We start from the raw sequence: 22401 nt of genomic DNA on the forward strand, positions 1-22401 counted from the left end.
GTCTATTTTCAGCAAAGATATTTGGTGTAGAGGGGACAAAAAGGAGGGGGCCATACTTTTTCAAACATAGCCGATTGTTCAGCTATTTTCAATCTGTTGAAAGTGCTTAATGGTCTGGGTTGTGCAGACATGGCTCAAATGGTGTTTGTTTTGACTTGCTTGGAGTACCATATGGGAAGGGTTCATCGCAGCTGGACATGTCAGGTTGTCACTGATAACACTGGCAACAAAGTTAGCCTGAATAATTAGAGCCCACCCGCCTCTGGGCTGATATAGGGGCCTCAAAGATGATCTGTAGGCTGTAGGCCAGCGGTTCCCAACCTATGCTGGATCAGGGCCCATGCAGTTGAAAATCTCCAAAGTGATCGCACCCCACCCATCTGACCACTTATTAGGCTGTCGTGTTAAGCGGTCAGATGGGTGGGCCGCGTGCATTTTCAGAGCGTGTTTACGTAAATGATCAATCAATCGATTGTGTTCTGGCTTGGATCAATGGAACTAACGTAGTTCCTATTTATCCGTAACACAAATGAAAACTCGTTTTTCATTTTAAAGAAAAAATACCATGACATTTTCCTTTTTATCATTAATGTTACATTATCAATAAAATCGTAGTGTTTTGCCAATTATTTGGGGGCCCACATGCAATATCCCAATGGCCCACCAGTGGGCCCCGGCCCACAGGTTGGGAATCGCTGCTGTAGATTCTTTAATAAAAAGTGGGGGTCCTGTAGGGTTTGTTGTCACGGAGGCCCACAACTGTCATTCACGGAGAAGTACACCAAACTGGCTTTTCAAATATCTTTCCCATAAATCTTAGCATTTTGTAGGACGTACTTATTGTGTCCATCCCATTATGACAAACCAATCACCACCACCTGTCTGGCACCTGGGGCTGAACAAGACGAACCACACAAAAGCATTTTCAAATACTATGTTCTTGTTTAAAGAGCCTCCATGGCAGATTCTGTTGGTTTGAAACGTCCAAGCCTCAATGTAAAGGAATAACAACGGGCACCATTTAGGTGAGCGCGGCTCAACATTCTGTTTTCCATGTTGTACTGTACGTAGTATTGCTGTAACATAGGTGTTTTCTAAGTTATTAAAAACCAACATCTCTGAGCATCTCCTCAAAATGTGTCCTGCCTGCTTTTTACTTTTTACTTCTACAACATGTACTTCTACATGTTGTATTATATATGGGTGCCCATGTATGGGCATACTGATGACATCAGGAATCTCCATTTATGGGCATACGGCCTGAACTCGTATGCCTATACGCATATCGGTCGGATCGGCGGTTTAGGACAACCACCGATCCGACGACTTAACACCGGGCACCACACTCCCTGTGGTCCTTGGACGGTTCTCGAAATACACAAAGCACAGTTACACATGCACACTCACACAGAGTGTTGCGTAATTTATAGAAGGATATTCAATTACATAAAGTTCAAGTTGTCTTTTTGTGGCAGGACGACGGCAGATTGTGCCCAAATATGGACATGCCCGACGTCAGCGCTGACATTGTAGCGGTTTCTGTTGAGTCTGATGTCACATGCCCATATATGGAGATGAGTGACATCTGCACACATCATACAGTATATAAAGTTCAGGATGTGTAGCTGATAACACCAGAACACTGTAGAGAGCTGAGGAGACAACCCAAAGGAGTAAGTGCGTAAAAAAGAATAACGTTGACTTTCTTGCCAAACAGTACAATGTCTCTATCGGTGCCACAGAACGGAATAAGTGAGGGTAACAAACCCGTTATTGAGCTTTTTGTGAAGGCCGGGAGCGATGGAGAGAGTATTGGAAACTGTCCGTTTTCCCAGAGACTGTTCATGATCCTGTGGTTGAAGGGGGTCAACTTCAAGGTCACCACAGTGGACCTCAAAAAGAAACCTGCGGACCTTCACAACCTGGCCCCCGGAATACACCCACCCTTCATTACCTTCAACGGCGAGGTCAAGACCGATGTCATCGAGATCGAGGAGTTCCTTGAGGACACCCTCAGCCCACCCAAATTTGCGAAGCTCAGCACCAGACACCCTGAGTCAAACACAGCTTGCGTGGACATCTTTGCTAAGTTTTCAGCCTTCATCAAGAACTCAAAACCAGACGACAACAAAGCTTTGGAACATGGGCTCCTGAAGACACTACAGAAGCTGGATGGGTACCTGCGCTCGCCGCTCCCTGACGAGATTGACCATAACAGCATGGACGATGTTGAGGTGTCCAGCCGCAAGTTCCTGGACGGAGATGACATGACCCTGGCTGACTGCAACCTGCTGCCCAAGTTGCACATAATCAAGGTTGTGGCCAAGACGTTCAGAGGTTTTAACATCCCCAAGGAGATGTCGGCGGTGTGGAAGTACCTGAATAACGCCTATGCGCGTGAGGAGTTCACTAACACCTGCCCCAGTGACAAGGAGATCGAGTTGGCCTACGCCGCCTGGTCTAATAATAAGCTCTCCCCGCTCATACTACGCCGCTCTGTCCCACCCTCCCATCTCATTCATGAGGAAGAAGAGACAAAGACAAAGAAAATGGACTATCCTTTCCTTCTCTCCTCATCTAGAGCGAACACTAATGCATGAAACTGTTCATTTAGTAAATAAAGTAATCCTGCCGCTTTTAGGAACATCTGTAGTTGAGTAAGCAAACACCACTACTTAGTAGAAGCAGCACGGTTGTCAAGTGTAACCACTTGCTAGCCATTTCGGTGCCCTAAGCGTAATTTGCTTAGGCCACCCCCCCCCCCCCCAACCAAAAGAATAATACAAATCAAAGAGGGGAACGAGTGCTCCACCTGGTTATGCCATGCCCCTGGTGATGCCATCTGCAGCTACACATTTAATGTGGGGTAATGTCTGCATTCCGACATCTCACTACTCCGACTAGTGGCTTCCGCGTGCGGTTAGGGTTAGGTATAGGGTTAGTTAACGTCGGAAAGGCCGGAGAGTTCAGAATTATTGAATATATTCTTTAACATAAAACAATGTGGATCTCGGACTTCATGTGGCCAGCCTGATCAGTCATCTATGATGTCACTCATCATTCATCAGTGGCGTATGTCTCCAAATTTGGACGCTATCGCATCCCATTGACTTCCACTATCAAGGCCAATATTTCACAAAGTGTAATATACTAGAGGCTCACATCTAGAGTTCAGGTCGCACCACCGATCCGACTGATATGCCCATATATGGAGATCTCTATCTGTCAGTCCATGTCCCTTCTATGCCCATATATTGGGAGCCCATATATATCCCTGACGTTATTTGCGAACTTCGGCGCGCCTGCGCGCAAGTGGAGCCTACTATGAAACCGTGCTCGTAGTATATGCTCATATCATAGCATAATGGGCATGCCCCTTGAGGTTAGACAACACACTCCATATTTGGGCGTAGCTGCATTACTCCTTATATGGTTATGGCTGAGTCATGGTGACATGAGGGTGACGTCAGGGGTCCGCCGGCCCATCCTAGTTCACCCCTAAAACTATTTTTTTTCTACCATTAGTCAGCCCATGGAGACTTAATTCATGGATATTTTTTAGTTTTTGTCGCATTCCAAGGCAATAATTTGATGAGCGGCAGCGGTTCCCGTAGGAGACACAAAGAGTCTCCTTCGTGTCTCCTACCGGAACCGCTGCCGACCGGTCCACTGGTCATCAAATTAATGGCTTAGGAATGCGACAAAAAAAAAAATATATCCATGAATTCAAGTCTCCAAGGGGTGACTAATCGAGTAAAAACATAAATGTTTTTGGTTGAACTATCCCTTTAAGCCTATTTTAATATAGGAGGTTGTGGAAAAATAGTCGAGATAGCCTACATCTGTGGCCTAGCTATGAACCAGAGCTAGAGGCAGCGTGCATTCAAAGTTTGGCACTTTGAGATTAGCTTCGGACACAGGCACACGCACTCGCATACGATACAGCGTTACCATAGGTAGGCCTACTAATACATTAAGGTATGAATATGTTTCTTCTCTCCCCCTGTTGCGTTCCCACTTCTCAGGGGATGGGTGAGACAGGGATCATTAACAGACACTCACAAAAAACAAATCACACAAATCCCAACACCTGGGATCACAAACCCAAAAAAGGTATTTTCAACCAGTGGTCCGCGGGGGTATTGCCTGGCCATGCATTCAGAAATGTAGTAAAATTCTTTTTTTGTAAAGTTTTTTTTTTGTAAAGTTTTTACTTTAACTTTTTTTTATTTAACTTTTACCTTCATCTTTATATGCTGATGACATTCTTTTGTATGTTGAGAATGCCCCAAGGTCAATTACGCATGTTCTTAAAGTTTTTGATCTGTTTAGTGCCATTTCAGGCTACAAAATCAATTGGACAAAATCTGCCCTTCTGCCGCTGAATGACGAGATGAGAACTGCCACTTTGCCGGCCGTATATGGCAAGCCGTTTTAACATTTAATCGAACCATGCTCCTATCTGCAATAAATGTTTTAGATAGCCAAAAACACGTTTCTCCTAGTCAAAACTGTATTCTCACTAGTCATAATTGTAATTAAAGATATCCATAATGCCATTCTTACTAGTATAAATTGTATTTCAAGATATCTATAATTTAATTTCTCCTAGTCAAGATTCTATTTCAGATATCTTAAAATCCGTAAAAAAATACAAGTGGCTGTTTTAACATGTAATAGCTAGACTGAATATGTATACTAGATATCTATAATTCAGTTCTTCCTAGTCAAAACTAACGTTTCGGATATCCATAATGACATTCCTCCTAGGAGGAACTGTCATTTGAGATATCCGAAACGTCATTCTTCCTAGGAGGAATGACGTCACTTTTCCCATTCATGTGTATTGGGCTTTTAGTTTTGGATATCCGTAACTGCATTCTGGATATCTAAAACCAACATTCTGGATATCTGCAATAGAATTCTTACTAGGAGGATCTACTCTTTCAGATATCTACAATGCAGTTCTTACTAGGACAAACTACCATTTTAGATATCCGAAATTAAAAAATCATTTCAGACCTCCGTAATTACCTTTAGTTATCCAATAATTCATTGTTACTAGGACACATGGAATTATGGATATCCACAATTCATATTATTACTAGTACAAATGTAATTTCAGATATCTGCAATTAGTATTATATGACTAGGAACAATACAATTACAGATATATCTGGTGACAGGTAGATATTACGCCATTTTAATATAAAAAGTGTCCATTGACTATCTAGAATTATATTTATGATATCGCAAATAGAATTTCTCCTAGTTAAAACTGTATTCTTACTAGTCATAAAGTAATTGCAGATATCTGTAATTACATTTAGACTAGTCAAAACCGCATTTTGACTAGTCAAAACCGCATTTTGACTAGTCAAAACCGCATTTTGACTAGTCAAAACCGCATTTTGACTAGTCAAAATCCTTATTACAGATATCTATAACTACATTCTTACTAGTAGAAATAGTATGGCAAGCCGTTTTAACATTTAATAGCTAGCCTGGATATCTATAATTCAGTTCTTCCTAGTCAAAACTAACGTTTCAGATATCCATAATGACATTCCTCCTAGGAGGAACTAGCTAGACTGGATATCTATAATTCAGTTCTTCCTAGTCAAAACTAACGTTTCGGATATCCATAATGACATTCCTCCTAGGAGGAACTGTCATTTGAGATATCCGAAACGTCATTCTTCCTAGGAGGAATGACGTCACTTTTCCCATTCATGTGTATTGGGCTTTTAGTTTCGGATATCCGTAACTGCATTCTGGATATCTAAAACCAACATTCTGGATATCTGCAATAGAATTCTTACTAGGAGGATGCAGAGGTGGGGACTTGGACTCGAGACTCGAGACTCGACTTGACTTGAAGTCCCGATTTTGATGACTTTAGACTTGCTTGACCAAATCAAAAATAGACTTGGACTTGCTTGGGACTTGAATGCCAAAGACTTGAGACTTGACTTGACTTGAACGCTAAAGACTTGAGACTTGACTTGACTTGAGCCCTCTTGACTTGAAAATTCAAGTCTTTTCAAGTCACTTTCAAGTCACTTAAGCAAGCCAAAAATGTTTAAAAAGTGTGCATCAACTATAATGTTATTAGTCAGAAATCCCGGCCGTCAGTGACACCTAGTGTAGTGTTGCCAAAGCTGCTTATTTACCCTAACTTTTGTACAAAATTTGGCTTGTTTTTGGCTTGTTTTTGGAAGTCGGTTCGCTTGTTTCTCTCCCGATACTTGGCAACACTGGCCCACATGTTGCACGTTACCAAACAAACAACACACCGGATTCACTCTGCCATCGCTGCTGGAACTGAAGCCAGGTGGAATAAAATGTCAACTCCAGCTAGCTGTCGGTTTTAAAGATTACGAGAAAAGCAGTATGCAAGGCAAGACCTATACTTCACATTAACATTACTGCGTGCTAAGTGCAAACTATAACCAGTGGTGGAAAGTAACTAAGTACATTTATTCAAGTACTTTACTTAAGTATTTGTAATTTTCAGTACTTTTACTTCTACATTACAGTCATTTAGCAGACGCCTTTATCCAAAGCGACTTACAGTAAGTGCATTCAACATAGGTAGGGAACTAACCTACTAATCACCAGAAGTACTCTTGTATACCTAGCGCTAAGGTAAAAGTGCAATATATCAGCTACCTACTTCTAGAGGCAGATATTAGCCTACTTTTACTCCACTACAATTATTTGAAAACTTTAGGTACCAATTACTTTGTAGATTTTGGTTATTGATACAAAACATACATTGACCACTTCAGCGCTATATACATTTCCTCTTCTAACCCGGATTTGAACGCGGTTTCCAGTGCAAGTGCTGAAATTTCACCATTGTGATAATAGAGCCTGCCTGCTTGATCAGAGGATACACTGAATTTGTGTCAGATCCTGTGTCTAGGTGAGACATGGCCTTTGACATTATCTAAATGTCTCAATAGAAGAGCAGGGAGACAAAATACAACCACCCTGATTGTATAAGTTATATTGTAGTAACATACTCTACCATACAGATTGTACAAAATGACATTATATTCATTAAAAAGGCCCCTTTTAAACCCTGTCCTCAAGGAGGAAATTAAAAGTACAGTATCTGCGTTCTGTTGGCCTGGAAGAACCCTTGTTTTAAAACAAATGCAAATTGTGAAAAATGCTCATGATGTATGTAAATCTTTACATATCTTGAATTAACATTTTGACTTGTTTGGGACTCGAAACAAAAGGTTAAGACTTGTTTGGGACTCGAAACAAAAGATTAGGACTTGTGTGGGACTCGAACCAAAATGCTAAGGACTTGTGTGGGACTCGAAACAAAAAGCTGGGGACTTGGACTTGACTTGGGACTTGGCTGTGTTGACTTGGACTTGACTCGGGACTTGAGAGCAAAGACTTGAGACTCGACTTGGACTTGCAACATAGGGACTTGGTCCCACCTCTGGGAGGATGTACTCTTTCAGATATCTACAATGCAGTTCTTACTAAGACAAACTACCATTTTAGATATCCAAAACTATGTCATTTTAGATATCCATAACTACGTCATTTAAAGGGGGGGCGAGCCTTATTGTACAGTTTTCTCTCTTTTCATTCTTTTAATCATCCATTTTTAGCGGTGCCAACCGCTCTATATCTGACTTTGTCTGTGTGTCCGTGTGTCCGGGTGTCCGTGTGTCTGTCCGGGTGTGTGTCTGTCCAATAAACAAACATTGATGACAACATCAATACGGGGCTCATCAAAGGCACCGCTTCCTTCACACAGGGTGTGATTTTTGAGTGGTGCCAACCACTCCTACATTTGACTTTGTCCGTGTGTCCGTATGTCCGTCCGTCCGTATGTCCGTCCGTACGTATATTTGAGCACGGCTGATTGGTCAAGCTTCATGTGACACGTGACAATATGTTGTCACGTGTCACGTGACAACATATTGTTGCTGATTGCAACACAAGGATGCAACCAGTTACACTTTCAAAGGCACCACTCTCTTCACACTGGGTGTGATTTTTAGCGGCGCGATCCTGCTCTATACCTGACTTTGTCAGTGTTCACCGTCAACGTTCTGTGTGTGTGTGTGTGTGTGTGTGTGTGTGTGTGTGTGTGTGTGTGTGTGTGTGTGTGTGTGTGTGTGTGTGTGTGTGTGTGTGTGTGTGTGTGTGTGTGTGTGTGTGTGTGTGTGTGTGTATGTGTGTGTGTGTGTGTGTGTGTGTGTGTGTGTGTGTGTGTGTGGGCCTATACAAGGTATAACTGGGCCTATAGAAGGTATATCTGGGCCTATAGAAGGTATATCTGGGCCTATAGAAGGTATAACAGGGCCAATAGAAGGTATAACTGAGCCTATAGAATGGGCCAATAGAAGGTATAACTGGGGCCATAGAAGGTGGTGGGTTGGTGAAAGGATGCCACTGTCCCTGGATGCTGGGCTTGTCTGTGTGGAAAGGCTTGTGGATACGGATGATGTCCAGGCCAGACTGATTGGTCAACGTGGCCACAAGCTCCTGAATCTGCTGGGAGGTTTTGTTGTCGATGGGTTCCTCCTTCACGTTGCCATTCACTGCAGGGACGTCAAGAAAAAGAAAGCCATACAGAGATGAGTGTGAAAATGCATTAGGACACCAGGGTTAAAGTCACTTTATCAACCGGAGATAGATTTCAACTGACAGAAAATGTCAACAATGCACCATGCTAAATCTCTAGGCCTCATGAAAGCTGGTATTATAGCGCCCCCTACAAAAATGTACGAGTACTAACAACAATATGGCCAAGCAGCATCAATCTAATAAGCAATTTTGTTAGCAAAATAAATTGTGTCGGTTCCAAAAACCAACTGTCATATATATATACATCAACTAAACAACTGCAACAGTTAATCAGTTATGAAAAATAATCAATTTTAATAGGTCATGTGCACCGGAGAGCTCATATTGACAGAGGTGGACAGAGTACTCGACCCCAGTACTTGAGTAAGAGTACTGATACTCCTTGGTTAAATTTACTCCACTACAAGTAAAAGTAGCCCAGTCAAAATGTTACTCGAGTAAGAGTAAGAGTATAAAAGTAATTGCTTTTAAATGTACTTAAGTAATCAAGAGTATGCTTTTAAAAACACGTAAAATTCTTAAGTAAAAGTAAAAGTAAATTTCCTTTTTTCACATCAATGAATTGCTGTAATTTTTTTCACAATAAATGTATAAAGGTCCTTACACACCGGCGAAAATAGCGAATATACGCAAAATTCGGACTCGTTCCGAATAATTGAAAGACGCTTTTTTGCTTCGCTTTTCCGCTTTTTCGCTCCATGTACGGAGCCATTGACTTTATAAGGTTTTTAAAAAAAACGCATTATTCGCACGAAAAAATCGCTCCGGTGTGTAACAACCTTTAGACCTTGTAACTCTTGCTTCAGAGAAGTAACTCTGAAACCACCTGCACTGATGTGCTTGCTTGTAGAACCACTACGTTATACAAAGCCTGCAGAAATGCCTATAAAAACATAGAATTGAAATTAATGGGATCGAAAAGGTTGTCCTAGTCATTGTCATGTTTTATTAAACACCAACTCCAACTTCAACTCCAACTTGTTTTTTATTCTACAGTGCGTTTTTAGCATATATTGTGACGATCCCTAAGGAGCCACCGTTGGTGACAGGTATAGGCAGCTATAATGGGTTGTTATGGGTTTTAATTGATTCATTGATCATGTCATTCACAAAGAGGTCACGTGGTGTTGGTGACGGTGCTACGTCAGTCAGACAGTGGTAGTAAAGTCAGCTGTTCACCTGCGGTTTTTATCACTGAAATGGAGAGGGGGTGAATGGGGGAAGTCCAACTTTGCTAACCGCACGGTATAGCCTACTATTCACTATGTCATGATGTCGCTAAATGAAATACCTTTTAAACTTTAATACAATGAACAAACTCAGTACCTTGGAACAGTGATTTTAATGACAAGCAGCGCGTCTGGCAAGTAAACTTTCCCCCCGATATAGCCTCTCGGTGACTAAATAAATATGTTTGGTAGTCGCCATACATTTGTTAGCAAAGAGTGACACAAAGGAGACGGATTGGAGCCACGGAAGGACACGAAAAATCACACGTTGGACGCGGAGCAAGCGAGCAACGCAAACAAACAAACAAACAAACAATGGAATGACATGCACGCAGGCACGCACGGAGCCGCGGACACACACACACACACACACACACACACACACACACACACACACACACACACACACACACACACACACACACACACACACACACACACACACACACACACACACACACACACACACACACACACAACGGAACGGAGCGTATCACGGAGGACGAGCGGTAACGTAACCCGACCCGTTTTTGGTTCTGCTGTTGACCCGTGTTGGTTCGTTTGGAACAGTTTGAGCTGGTTCTGCTGCTGAGTGGAAACTGTCATTGTGGTGAACTTGAATACACTGATGTGTGTGCGCGGCCCGCCGGGCCAAGCTTTTATTGTGTGTGTGTGTGTGTGTGTGTGTGTGTGTGTGTGTGTGTGTGTGTGTGTGTGTGTGTGTGTGTGTGTGTGTGTGTGTGTGACAAACGATTAACGTGCGCTGGCTGCTCTCTTTGCGATCGCTGTGGCTGTTTATGTGGCTTTGTATTGGATTCTCACTGACTGTGATCATTTCTTGTTTATTCAAAATGAGTGGAACAAAAGTTGGTTCACATGTTGGAAAAAAGGACATGGGAAAAAAGGAGAATAAACCTCACTGAAAAGGCCCTGGCAAATAAAATCGAATCAATCCAAAAGGAACGCAAAAAGAAAGTGGAGGAAACAAAAGCACTGATAACCTCTATTAAAGAGCTCATGAAAGATGAGAAAAATGTTTCACTGGTTAAAGCACAACTTGATGCCTTGATGAAAGTGTCCGAAAATGACAATGCACTGCATGATTCTTTAATGACTATTATTCCACTTGATGAACAAGCAAAATAACTGGTTCTCAAAGGTCAATAAATATAAAGATGGATGCATTGAAGATGTTAACGTCTGGTTCTCAGTAGCCAGAGGACCACCAAGCCAACCCCAGCTAGAGGCTCATAACAGGCCTACTGAAAGGCCCCATCAGCATGAGGCTGCTGAGGAGGAAAATGGAGAACATGGGGATGTGGAAAATTTGGAAAATGTGGAAATGACTGTGCTTCAGTCACATAATGTTTATGATGCTCAGGAGGATGTTCAACCATATGACAGCATATCAAACCTTAGCAACAAGACTCATGTTTCAATGAGATCAAAGGTTTCCTCTACTGCATCTGCATGTGTTAAAGCCGAGGCTGAAATGGCTGCTTTAATGGCTCGGCAAAAGTTGCTTGAACAAAAGCATGCTCTAGAAGAACAGGAAGCTCACATAAGAAAACTAAAGGAACAACTTCAGCTTGAAGCAGACATAGCCGCATCGGTGGCAATGCTGAATGTTTTGAGAACCTCTGGCTCAAGGGTGCGGAGTGCTGCTTCTCAGAAATTGAATGGAATGGAATCCTACTACTGAAAAGGGCCTCAACATTAATGCAGAGACATTCGTACCACACAAGGATGGAAAAGGACAACATGCAGATGTTGGAGGCACAAGGCCAAAGCAAAGGCAACATGATGGAGCCCTCAAAGGATCGGACTGCACTCAGCAGTGTCATTTCAAAGCGACGGCAAATTCCGCGATCACTTATGACATCTCACACAGCTGGACCAGAGCCGTGGATGAAAATATACATGCATAGAATAATATGCAGGTATAGAATTATACAGAATATAAGAATAGACAATTCCTCAATGTGGATGGCCACATCGTTATCTTTATAGTTAACATTGTTGTGCAAGGCCATTTATTCCTGAAATAGTGAATGAAGCGCCAGAATGAGCAAACTTACATTTATGAATTTAATCCTGACCTGTCCCTCTTTTTGCTCGTACAGTCCCCAGAACCCCAGTACAAAAATGTACTCCATGAAGTGTAGATGTGTGTCAAAAAGGAAACGTCGCAGCCGAGGGGCGCGCAGAACGGTGGATGCATATTTATAGCAGAAACAGCTTCACATTTAACTAGCCATACTCATTCAAATCTGAACAGATTCTTAAAATGTAAAATTCTCTTTTAGCTGATAATAGCTGTGAAGGGTCTTCTTCCATGTGTATCAGTCATGATTGTTTCGCCATCAAACAATAACAAGCAAAAAGGAAATATCGGCGGGTCCTTCTTCTCCATTGCGCTGCTCGCGCACCTCTCGTCCTAAAACACCTTCGCCCCAAGTCTAATCAAACATCTGTTCTAGAGTGATGGTCCATTGTGGAACTCTGGGCCGTCAACCTTTACTTTATAGAGTGTGGAGCACAGAAGCTGTACTCCAATTAGAAGGCCGAACGTGCCATCCACTGTTTTTGATATACTGAATGCTAGAGATAAGAACCTCAGAATTCTCCAGGCGCTCAACCGAACGCTTGTTTGCATGCAGACCTAGATGTGGAGCGAATTGCCTTCGTGATATATCAGGTCGTATTGTTTTAATATCATTAATTTGCTGTTCTTTTATTCACATAGTATAAAGGGAGTCTCCCTTGTTTGTCAATAAAGATGCCTTGCGCATGTGAACGGTAATTTCTGTGTATGTCGTCTATAAACTGGACTTTAGGGTTCATTGAACCAAGAGTGACAGGTCAGTTACGGCACATCACCTGGTGACCCCGACCGTGACCCTGTCCAGTCCAGACGACCGCTGGATCCATAGGATTCAAATAACAATTCGCCCATACACTATGTGCTACAATTCCTTGGGGCCCCAGGAAGAGTACACGCGGTGCTATATGTGAATTGTACTATGTCAAATGTAGGTCAATTGTTAAAGATAATGTGTAAATATGATTGCTTGCATGTGAAGTCACCACTGAACAGCAGATTGAATGACCTTTGTGTATTTATACTTAGGCTCTGTACTTCCTATACCCCATGATGTCCCGTTAGTGGCTGGGTGGACCGAGTCGATCCTCCCAGCATCTGTCTCTCTGTATTCTATGATCCTATAGTCTACTGAGACACTACACTGTCTCTCCTTATTCTATGATCCTATAGTCTACTGAGACACTACACTGTCTCTCTGTATTCTATAATCATATAGTCTACTGAGAGACTACACTGTCTCTCTGCATTCTGTGATCCTATAGTTTACTGAGACACTACACTGTCTCTCTGTATTCTATGATCATATAGTTTACTGAGACACTACACTGTCTCTCTGTATTCTATGATCCTATAGTTTACTGGGACACTACACAGTCTCTCTGTATTCTATACTCCTATAGACACTATTCTATACTTCTAAGAGACACTACACTAGCTGCCTTTGCACGGCTCTCTAAATCGCAAACCACACTGGGTTCATGGGAGAAGATAGCGTGTAGCCTAAGTTGTGTACGTTATATGTCGTTATATGTCGTTATATGTCGTTACATGTGAGCTGGGACTGCGGCTCAGGGAAGACCCCAAAAATACTACAGGTGAGCTGGGACTGCGGCTCAGGGTAGACCCCAAAAATACTACAGGAGGTGACGACCGTAAACGGGCCTTGAGGACGTACGCTGCTGGGTCCGAGCGGTAGGTTACATGTGAGCTGGGACTGCGGCTCAGGGAAGACCCCAAAATACTACAGATTGTGAGCTGGGACTGCGGCTCAGGGAAGACCCCAAAAATACTACAGGTTGTGAGCTGGGACTGCGGCTCAGGGAAGACCCCAAAAATACTACAGGTTGTATGTAGGCCGGCCATGTTAAGGCTTGTAGTGGAGTCTTAGAAAAAAAACAAATACACTGTTAAGGCTTGTAGTGGAGTCTTAGAAAAAAACCAAATACACTGAAAGGCTGGCTCTGCAGCCTAGGGCTGACCCCTAAATGGTACCACAGTGTGCCATATATGTTGTCTATACTGTATGTGTATGTTGAACGCATGTCGTCCTGAATGAATGAAGGCCTCTGTAAGTCCTGTTTGTTTGGTTGTTTGTTTTTTTAAGGTATGTTTGTACGTCAGAGACGTGTAGGCTGAAGGTGCGGAATTGGTCAAGAAAAATACCTTCTGTCATTGTTAAGTGTACATGTTTGTATCTACTGTAAGCAGGAGGCGTGCTGCTGTAGAACACCTGACCAGTGTGACTGACCGTGTGACTGCTGCAGCTGAATGTGTGTCCCACTTTGGGGTAAGTGTTAGAGGTGAATGCATTAGGAATTGTGAGTGAAGGCCCGAGGACTGATACACTAGGGGAATATTTTTCCAGGAGGAGGGAGAGAGAGAAAGAAACTCAGTAATACCCCACATTCACGTAAGGTGCATCCAAGACACCTACTACTGTTTTCTGCTGAATTAAAATATTTGAGTTATATTGAAGCCTATACCCCTGAGAATTTACATACTGCAGTTATCCAACGGCAGGTTGACCAGTACTTTCAAAGTAAAAAAAATAGGAGAACACAGTCAATGAATTACAAAAGGCAGCCATACATAGAGGGAGAGAAATAGTCTTCCTTCAATCTATTAGAATAGACAGTTGAAAGAATGGGGGGGAAGGAAGGCATCTGACCTTCACTCCTTACCAGCTGGCTACAGCAGTGGAACACACACACTGATAAGAGAAAGAAAACAAAAGCTAGTTTCTGCATGTGAATTGTCCCAGCTAAAACATAGTTATGCATAGTGGAAATTAATTCTGGTTGAAATTAGTGCCCCAACGTGCTTGTAAATCAACTAAATTCTCCATAGAATAATAAAAGAAATGCAGAAATAATGTACTGTGACCAAACCCGCTTATATCCTTAATACTTCTACAATCCCATAAATTAAGGACACTGAGAACTTGGGAATGCCACCCTTAGATTAGATGATTGGAGTCAGTTATTTATAAAGACAATAAGTGAATAATTTCAAGAATGTAAGAGGGCAGAAAGCCAAAACGCTTATAGATTGAACTCTTAATTCCTTGTTTCATTGGCACGGCCAAGCTGCTTAACTTACAGTGGAGAGTGACATTTTGGAGTGCGGTGATCATAAAACATTGGTTGTTATAGACCAAACACAGATACCACGCACACATTAAGGCCTAGAGCAGAACAGAGGCCTTACTGACATCACATTTGCCATGTTTCACCGATTTGCCACACAGACTGCACTATCAAATTACATTCAAGTGCCACAGACACAGTGCCTGTAGGCATTCCACACATTAATATAAGTGCCATATTCCCAAAATGGACCTTCACAGAAGTTAGAGATGTATTGATTCCACATTCGACGCTAACTTGCAACATGAATGGCAGAGGTTCACTTCCAGCTATGACCTGATGGAACATGGAACTGTAGTGTACTATGTGAAACACCACAAACTTAAACCATCGTTCTAGACATGACGTAGAGGGCCAGCAATAGATACAAGCTGATACGTGTATGAAACTCACTTCTGATGCCACCTATGGGGAACAGACATCCAGCCTTGGGGAAGCTTGGGTTGCTCAGACTTTGAACGTTTCAGAGACTTTACATCAGTTCACTACTATTCTATGGTCACGGACACATGACCTCTCGTCTCTTCAGCCAGTGGAATATAGGCAGCTGGGGTTGACCTCTTGCCTGCTCTCTGTTGTTATGGCCTCGACATGTGCAAACACATACATTTCTATCGATCTGGAGAGGACACAACACGATTTATGTTTATAAGTGACAATAGAGACACGCACACCAGAGCTATCAATGCTTGGCCGTATCGTTATCTATAACACAATTTGTTCTGTTATGAAATTACACAACTATATGACAAAAAATTGATCCCAACTTTGATTAGTGGGTAGTGTCAGAAGATTAAATTATAACATATTTATAGTAAGTGAATAGTACAGCTGAGGCAGTGTTAATTAGACGTCATGGACCGAGATTACTTCAATAATGTAATAAGTGAAAAAAAACAACCCTGTTAAGGGAGGTCCAGTGACAAGTGACAAACTGTTGGAATGTGTAGTGAAATAGAATGCCACAATCAATTTTTTTTTGTTGTTTCAAAATTAAACTAAAATTATGCAGGACTTAAGTGAAATGCTTATCTAAATTAGTTACGTGAATTGAAAGGTAGTTGATTTCTGTTGCACTTGAATTAGGCTGTGTTGTCGAGAGGCTCACGAGCACGTTGGGTGATGCTTGGCAGAACATTTATGACTACAGACAGTAGCTGCACGGTCCACGGCCTCTGAAGGGTGCACACTTCGGGGTGGTGTACTTGGTGGCTTCTGTCATGCTATTTTGATGTGATTAACCGAAGGCCAAACTATGTGTTAAGGTTGCTGCTCAGAATATCTCCCTGTTATGTCAATGGTCAGTGCGTTTGGTGTACAGTATAAGAACATGCCGGGTTTTGGTTGCAGAGTGGATGTCAAGTGAGTTCATACAGTGGACATTTGCTTTGCAGTTTGTTGCCAGTTGCGGTGGACTGGCTGAAACCTACACTATCTTCAAAAGAGGTCATACTTTACATCATCGATTGTGGCGCAAAATGTATCCAATTACTTTAATGATCATTGACCTAACTTTTATTCCTATTGCCATGATAACACTGATTGACCAAGGTGTGATTAAGGTTGGTTATGTTGTGGTTAACCTTCCATTTCTCTAAAGCAGGTCGACTGCTTGCAGGAGAGACTTATACACTTCTGCTGTCATTAACTGCTGTCATTCTCCTTCCATTTCTCTGAAACAGGTCATTGGTTGCAGAAGAGAATTGTACAATTTTGTACAGCCCGAGAATGAGGTCAATTGACCTGTGCAAAAGGCACAGGAAAGGTGTTTTGTTGTGTTTCCGATTCCATTGTGCATGTGTTTTGTGTATATAAAAAAAAAAAAAAAGGTGAAAGAAAATGAACTAACTACCTCGTTAACTTTAAGTGCAACCTAATATATATATTAGATTGCATAATTATTAATACGTTTTTGAACCATTTTACATTTAGTCAAGGTAAAGGAGGGTGGCATCCTGGCCTCTGCACATTCCTATGCTGTGTGCCCTGCCGGGTGGCAGGTCAAGGAGGGTTATAGTATGTTTACATTTTTTTATATATAAATATTTATGTTATGTATCGCCATGCATAGATATCTATATAGATATATGGTTTACATTTTTACATTTTTTTATATATAAATATTTATGTTATGTATCGCCATGCATAGATATCTATATAGATATATGGTTTACATTTTTTGAATATATATATACTTATGTGATGTCTCGCCATGCATGGGTATGTATATAAATATATGGCCCTCTCCCCAATCAACAACTACACACACTCTCACAATCACACCACATAAACATTATATTGCCACCTGGGCCCCCATGCTGAACAAGAGTCTGGAAATAAACGTCCGAAGAGAGTGTCTCCTCAAGTGCCTCATCTTGTACCTGGGTGAAGATGTGAGCTGCCTGATCAAAGAGTTCCTGGTAAGGCAGTTAAGTACTGCCATCTTTTAACCCAGTTTAGACCGGTTAGATTGTCACTTTAATTGCTATGCTATCTATCTGAAAGAACAGGTGAGTCTGTCAGTCTTGTCTCTCTATCTGAGAGAACAGGTGAGTCTGTCAGTCTTGTCCGGCTATCTATCTGAGAGAACAGGTGAGTCTGTCAGTCTTGTCCTGCTATCTATCTGAGAGAACAGGTGAGTCTCAGTCTTGTCCGGCTATCTATCTCAGAGAACAGGTGAGTCTGTCAGTCTTGTCCGGCTATCTATCTGAGAGAACAGGTGAGTCTCAGTCTTGTCCGGCTATCTATCTCAGAGAACAGGTGAGTCTGTCAGTCTTGTCCGGCTATCTATCTGAGAGAACAGGTGAGTCTCAGTCTTGTCCGGCTATCTATCTCAGAGAACAGGTGAGTCTGTCGGTCTTGTCCGGCTATCTATCTGAGAGAACAGGTGAGTCTGTCAGTCTTGTCCGGCTATCTATCTCAGAGAACAGGTGAGTCTCAGTCTTGTCTAGCTCCGAAAGGGGCCCGAGCGTGTAAGTTTCCTTTCCTGCCATACAGCTGCTTTACTGCCGCTGGTTCTCCGCTGCCTGGTGCCATTTTCTTGTCCCTTCGCTGGTTGTGTCTTTGTTATTTTAACAGTGCCAATGGCGCCACAAACGGAGGTCGCCAAGCTGGAGGTGGAGATTCGTTCCATCGGGGAGATGATAGAGGGACTCCTGCTGCAAGTCAGCACTGTGCTCCCGCCTGGCCGCCGCCGAACCCGGGGGTAGCCGGCAGTCATCGTCCGCCGCTGCGGCTATTGTACAGCCTTCCCTGGATGATGTTGGATCCTCGCCTGCCCCCCTATCCTGGGCAACGGTCGTTAGAAAAGGTCTAGTGCCATAACTCTATCTATATTCCCTGGTTAGGCATCTAGTCCTCCCAGGTGCTGTTACCTACTGCCTCTCCGGAGGAAAGATATCAGACATGATTGCACTAGCTCCAGCTGTTGTTGATTTGCATCCTACTGTCACTGTTGTCATTACACACGTGGGTACGAATGACGTCATGGCTAGACATTCCACAAAGATGCGAACAGACATGGAACTACTATGCTCCACAATAGAAAGACTGGGAAAGCGATGCATTGTATCGGGCCCCATTCCAACACTTTCCAATAAAATTGAACACTTTAGCCGAATCTATAGCTTTCATCTGTGGCTTCAGAATTTCTGTAATGCCCTAGGATATGACTTTATTGTCTCCGCCAGGAGACTATGTTTTCACTTTCCGTCCCCCCCCCTTTCCGTCCCCCCCCCCCCCCTCGGCCAAGCTAACATTGGTCAAGCCTCACGTGACACGTGACAATACGTTGAAAGAGTGTGCTCTGATTGGCTAGTGAGACGCATGACGTATCAGCGGCCTATAAATAGATGTGTCACTTTGAAAGAGTTTTAGTCTCTTTCAAAGTGAGGTAAGACAGGAGTAATCACAAAATGGCTGAGAAATGGCGGAGTAACACTTAAGACAGGATTAATCAAGTAACACTTAAGACAGGATTAATCAGGAACAGTACTGGCGGAGACCTGTGCTCCGAGGAGCACATCTTCTAGTTTCTAACTTTGATTACTTTTGGCGTATCCATAGTATGTACAGGAAAGATGGTGTGCACCCAAATAGTAGGGGCACTTCAACTCTACGGAACAATTGTATTAAATACATTGCTATTAATCCTTGATATGAAGCGCGGCGCGTTCCAATTGTTTTAACCCCTTCTTCAGTTTTTAGCTCTAGCCATGTGGATCAAGCCGCTTTGTGTCATATATCTGTTCCCCCAAAACCCCCCTGTCTATTACATTCTCAAGTTACACCATGCACTGTGTCCATACTGTTGATGACTTCAACCTAATCAATATTACCATTCAGCCATCAGTCATCATTCCTACTCCAAATTCTGACACAGCATTTTCCAAATTGACATTTAAGAATCGGAAAGGGCTGGGGATTATTCACTACAATATTAGGAGTCTAGTCCTTAATTTTGATTTTATAGTGTTACTTGTTAAGCAGACTAATCCGGACATTCTGGTGTTAGGTGAGACATGGCTCAAAAAAAGTATCAAGGACTCTAAAGTGTCTCTTTTAAACTATAATTTATTTAGAGCCGACAGATCAGGTAGATGTGGTGGGGTATGAATTTATACCAAATCCAATCTTTCCACTACACTTTTAAATGCTGTCTCACACCCGAAGCGCTTTGAGTAGCTCTCACTGAAGGTTCAGTGAGAGCCACTCCACTACAACCAACATCATTGGTTGTAGTGGGTATCTACAGACCCCCATCTGCAGACCCAGGTTCTATAGACACTTTAGCTAGCATGCTACCCCTTGGTTTTCACCGACATTAGCTACCCTATTCAACAAGAGGAAAAGAGCTTGGTCGCTTGCTAGGCGTTCTGGAGACCCTGCTCATTGGGCTTGCTTTCGGCAAATTCGTAATCATTGCACGTCTTTTCTCAGAAAGGCTAAATCTAATTATTTTTTTAAATTTAATAACTTACTCTCAGGGAAATACAGTTAAATTCTGGAAAGAAGTGAACGCCCTTAATAATAATTCCACCTCTGCCCTACCATCTCAAATAAATGGTAGTAATGGCGTAATTTCAGATCCTTTGGAGGTATGCTCTGCTTTTAATCTGCATTTTACAGATGCAGGGCACTTATTTAGTAATACTTATAGTGGACCCCCACTTTCAACGGATTACAGCAATTTTAGAATTAGCCCAACTGCTCAGTTCTCCATACAGCACCTCTCTACCTCTATTGTTCTGGAAGCTTTGCTTACAATAAACCATAAGACCTCGACTGGTGAGGATCACTTAGATCCTTTATTTTTAAAGACAGCTGCACCTCTTATTGCAGAGCACATAGCTCATATTTTTAATCTCTCTATTTCATTAAATATTTTCCCTCGTATTTGGAAACTTGCGCACGTCCTCCCACTTCACAAAGGTGGTGATAGACAAGAGCTAAATAATTACACACCGATTTCAAAGTTGCCTTGCCAAAATTTTGGAATCACTCATAAACTCACAACTCAAATTATTCCTCTCATCCTTCTCAGCGTTAAATGAAAATCAAACCGGTTTCAGAGTACAATCACATAGTACAATCACTGCAGTCACCTTAGTTACAAATACCATTAATAATAATGAAACCTCGGAATGGTTTCAAACTTACTTAACAAATAGACATCAAGCTGTGAAGTCCGGAAGCTCTCAATCTGGGTTTCGGCCAGTCTCCGTGGGCGTCCCACAGGGCTCAGTCTTAGGCCCAGTACTTTTTACTTTATATATTAACAATATTATCTCTACTCTTAATGACTGTAAGGCCCACCTTTATGCAGATGACACGGTCATATACTGTGTCGCTGACTCAGCTCATCTTGCCACCAAGAAGCTGCAGCTTGCTTTCAATGCTCTCCAGGCTGCCCTGGTTGAGCTTAGACTGGTTTTAAATGCAAGCAAAACCAAATTAATGCTGTTCACTAGAGTTAAAACCACCAACCTTAGCGACATAGTCATAACCTCTTCAAGTGGTGCTACAATAGAAAGGGTCTCGGAATACAATTACCTGGGCATCTGGCTAGATGAGAAATTGTATTTTAAATTTTACATTGATAACCTTGAGACAAAAAAATGGGTTTTTCTATAGAAATAAATCATGCTTTCCTGCATCCAGTAGGAAAACAATTATTGAAGCCACTTTTCTCTCGGTTTTAGACTATGGAGACATTATTTATAGAACTGCTGCTCCATAAATTTTAAAACGCCTTGACACTGTGTACCATTCTGCCCTAAGATGGGTCTCTGGTGACACCTATGGTACCCATCACAGTACACTATACGGGAATGCAGGCTTATCCTCTTTAACTGAGAGGCGTGATAAACACCGGTATCTATTTATTTTTAAAGCCATATCAGGAATGCTCCCCTTGTTCTTTGTTGGTTCAGAACCCTATTACATACCAGACCCGCTCGAGTGATCTCCTGACGCTCAAGGTTCCTTTTGCGCAGATGGTGTTAGGCAAGACAGCATTTTCTGTCAGTGCTCCATCTGCCTGGAATGAGCTCCAGAGGTCCTTGAAAATCAAATCACTTCCATCTTTAGGTAGTTTCAGGGAAATGATTTCCAAAATTTTTGTTCAGGATTGTAACTGCTTTATTTAATTATTTGATTATGATATATCTGTTCTAGTTCTTTGACTATTTTAGTTTTTGAGTTCTTTCTTTATTCTGATTCATGTATTTTATTGCTGTATGTGAATGTCTATTCCTGTTGATTACTGTGTTCTGTATCTCGGCTACATTGAAAATGAGGGCCTGCCCCTCAACTGTACTCCGAGCTGAAATAAAGGCTATGGTGATGAACTGTGACAAATGCTAATGTTCTCTCTTTCTCCCTCCTTGTCTGTCTTCAGGTTGTCCAGAAGGATGAGGCTGAGACGGAGCTTGCGAACACCACCATGGGGGTGTTTGTCCTGGGTGAAAATCAAGGTCCTCTCTGCGAACCGGTGGAAATTGGCATCATTATTGATGGTGTTGAGGTACTCAGTGGGCTGTCCTCAGTTGCTTCTGCGTGTGCCATGCTGTTTGGCCTTATCTATGCCCTGGACTTAAAGTATCCAGAAGGGCTCAAGTATAGTTTTGAGGCCTTTCAGAAAATCATCATGGACATAGAGCGCAAAAAGATGTCAAAAAGGGTACAGAACCTTGCAGCAAAGCTGCAAAATCCTGTGTAAACTCTTTACTTGGAGAAAGGTTAATGTGAGCCTTAAAAATCACATCTTTACTTGGAGAAAGGTTAATGTGAGCCTTATAAA

At 42.2% G+C, this 22401-nt stretch overlaps 2 protein-coding genes across 2 annotated transcripts in view; both read left to right on the forward strand.

Moving 5' to 3' along the window:
* clns1a (chloride channel, nucleotide-sensitive, 1A) overlaps window positions 1-22401 on the forward strand; it is a gene marked incomplete at both ends in the record, with an annotated part of 192086 nt that overhangs the window by 147628 nt on the left and 22057 nt on the right. The window lies entirely within an intron of this gene.
* On the forward strand, window positions 1722-2600 carry LOC311050021 (chloride intracellular channel protein 4-like; the record flags this gene model as incomplete). The annotated part of the gene is made up of 1 exon (XM_084063988.1): window positions 1722-2600. One exon carries the CDS (start codon window positions 1722-1724, stop codon window positions 2598-2600), a length of 879 nt encoding a protein of 292 aa, XP_083920114.1.

This window comes from Gymnoscopelus microlampas (genome assembly GCF_963454915.1).
Source record: "Gymnoscopelus microlampas genome assembly, chromosome: 8".
NCBI lineage: Eukaryota > Metazoa > Chordata > Actinopteri > Myctophiformes > Myctophidae > Gymnoscopelus > Gymnoscopelus microlampas.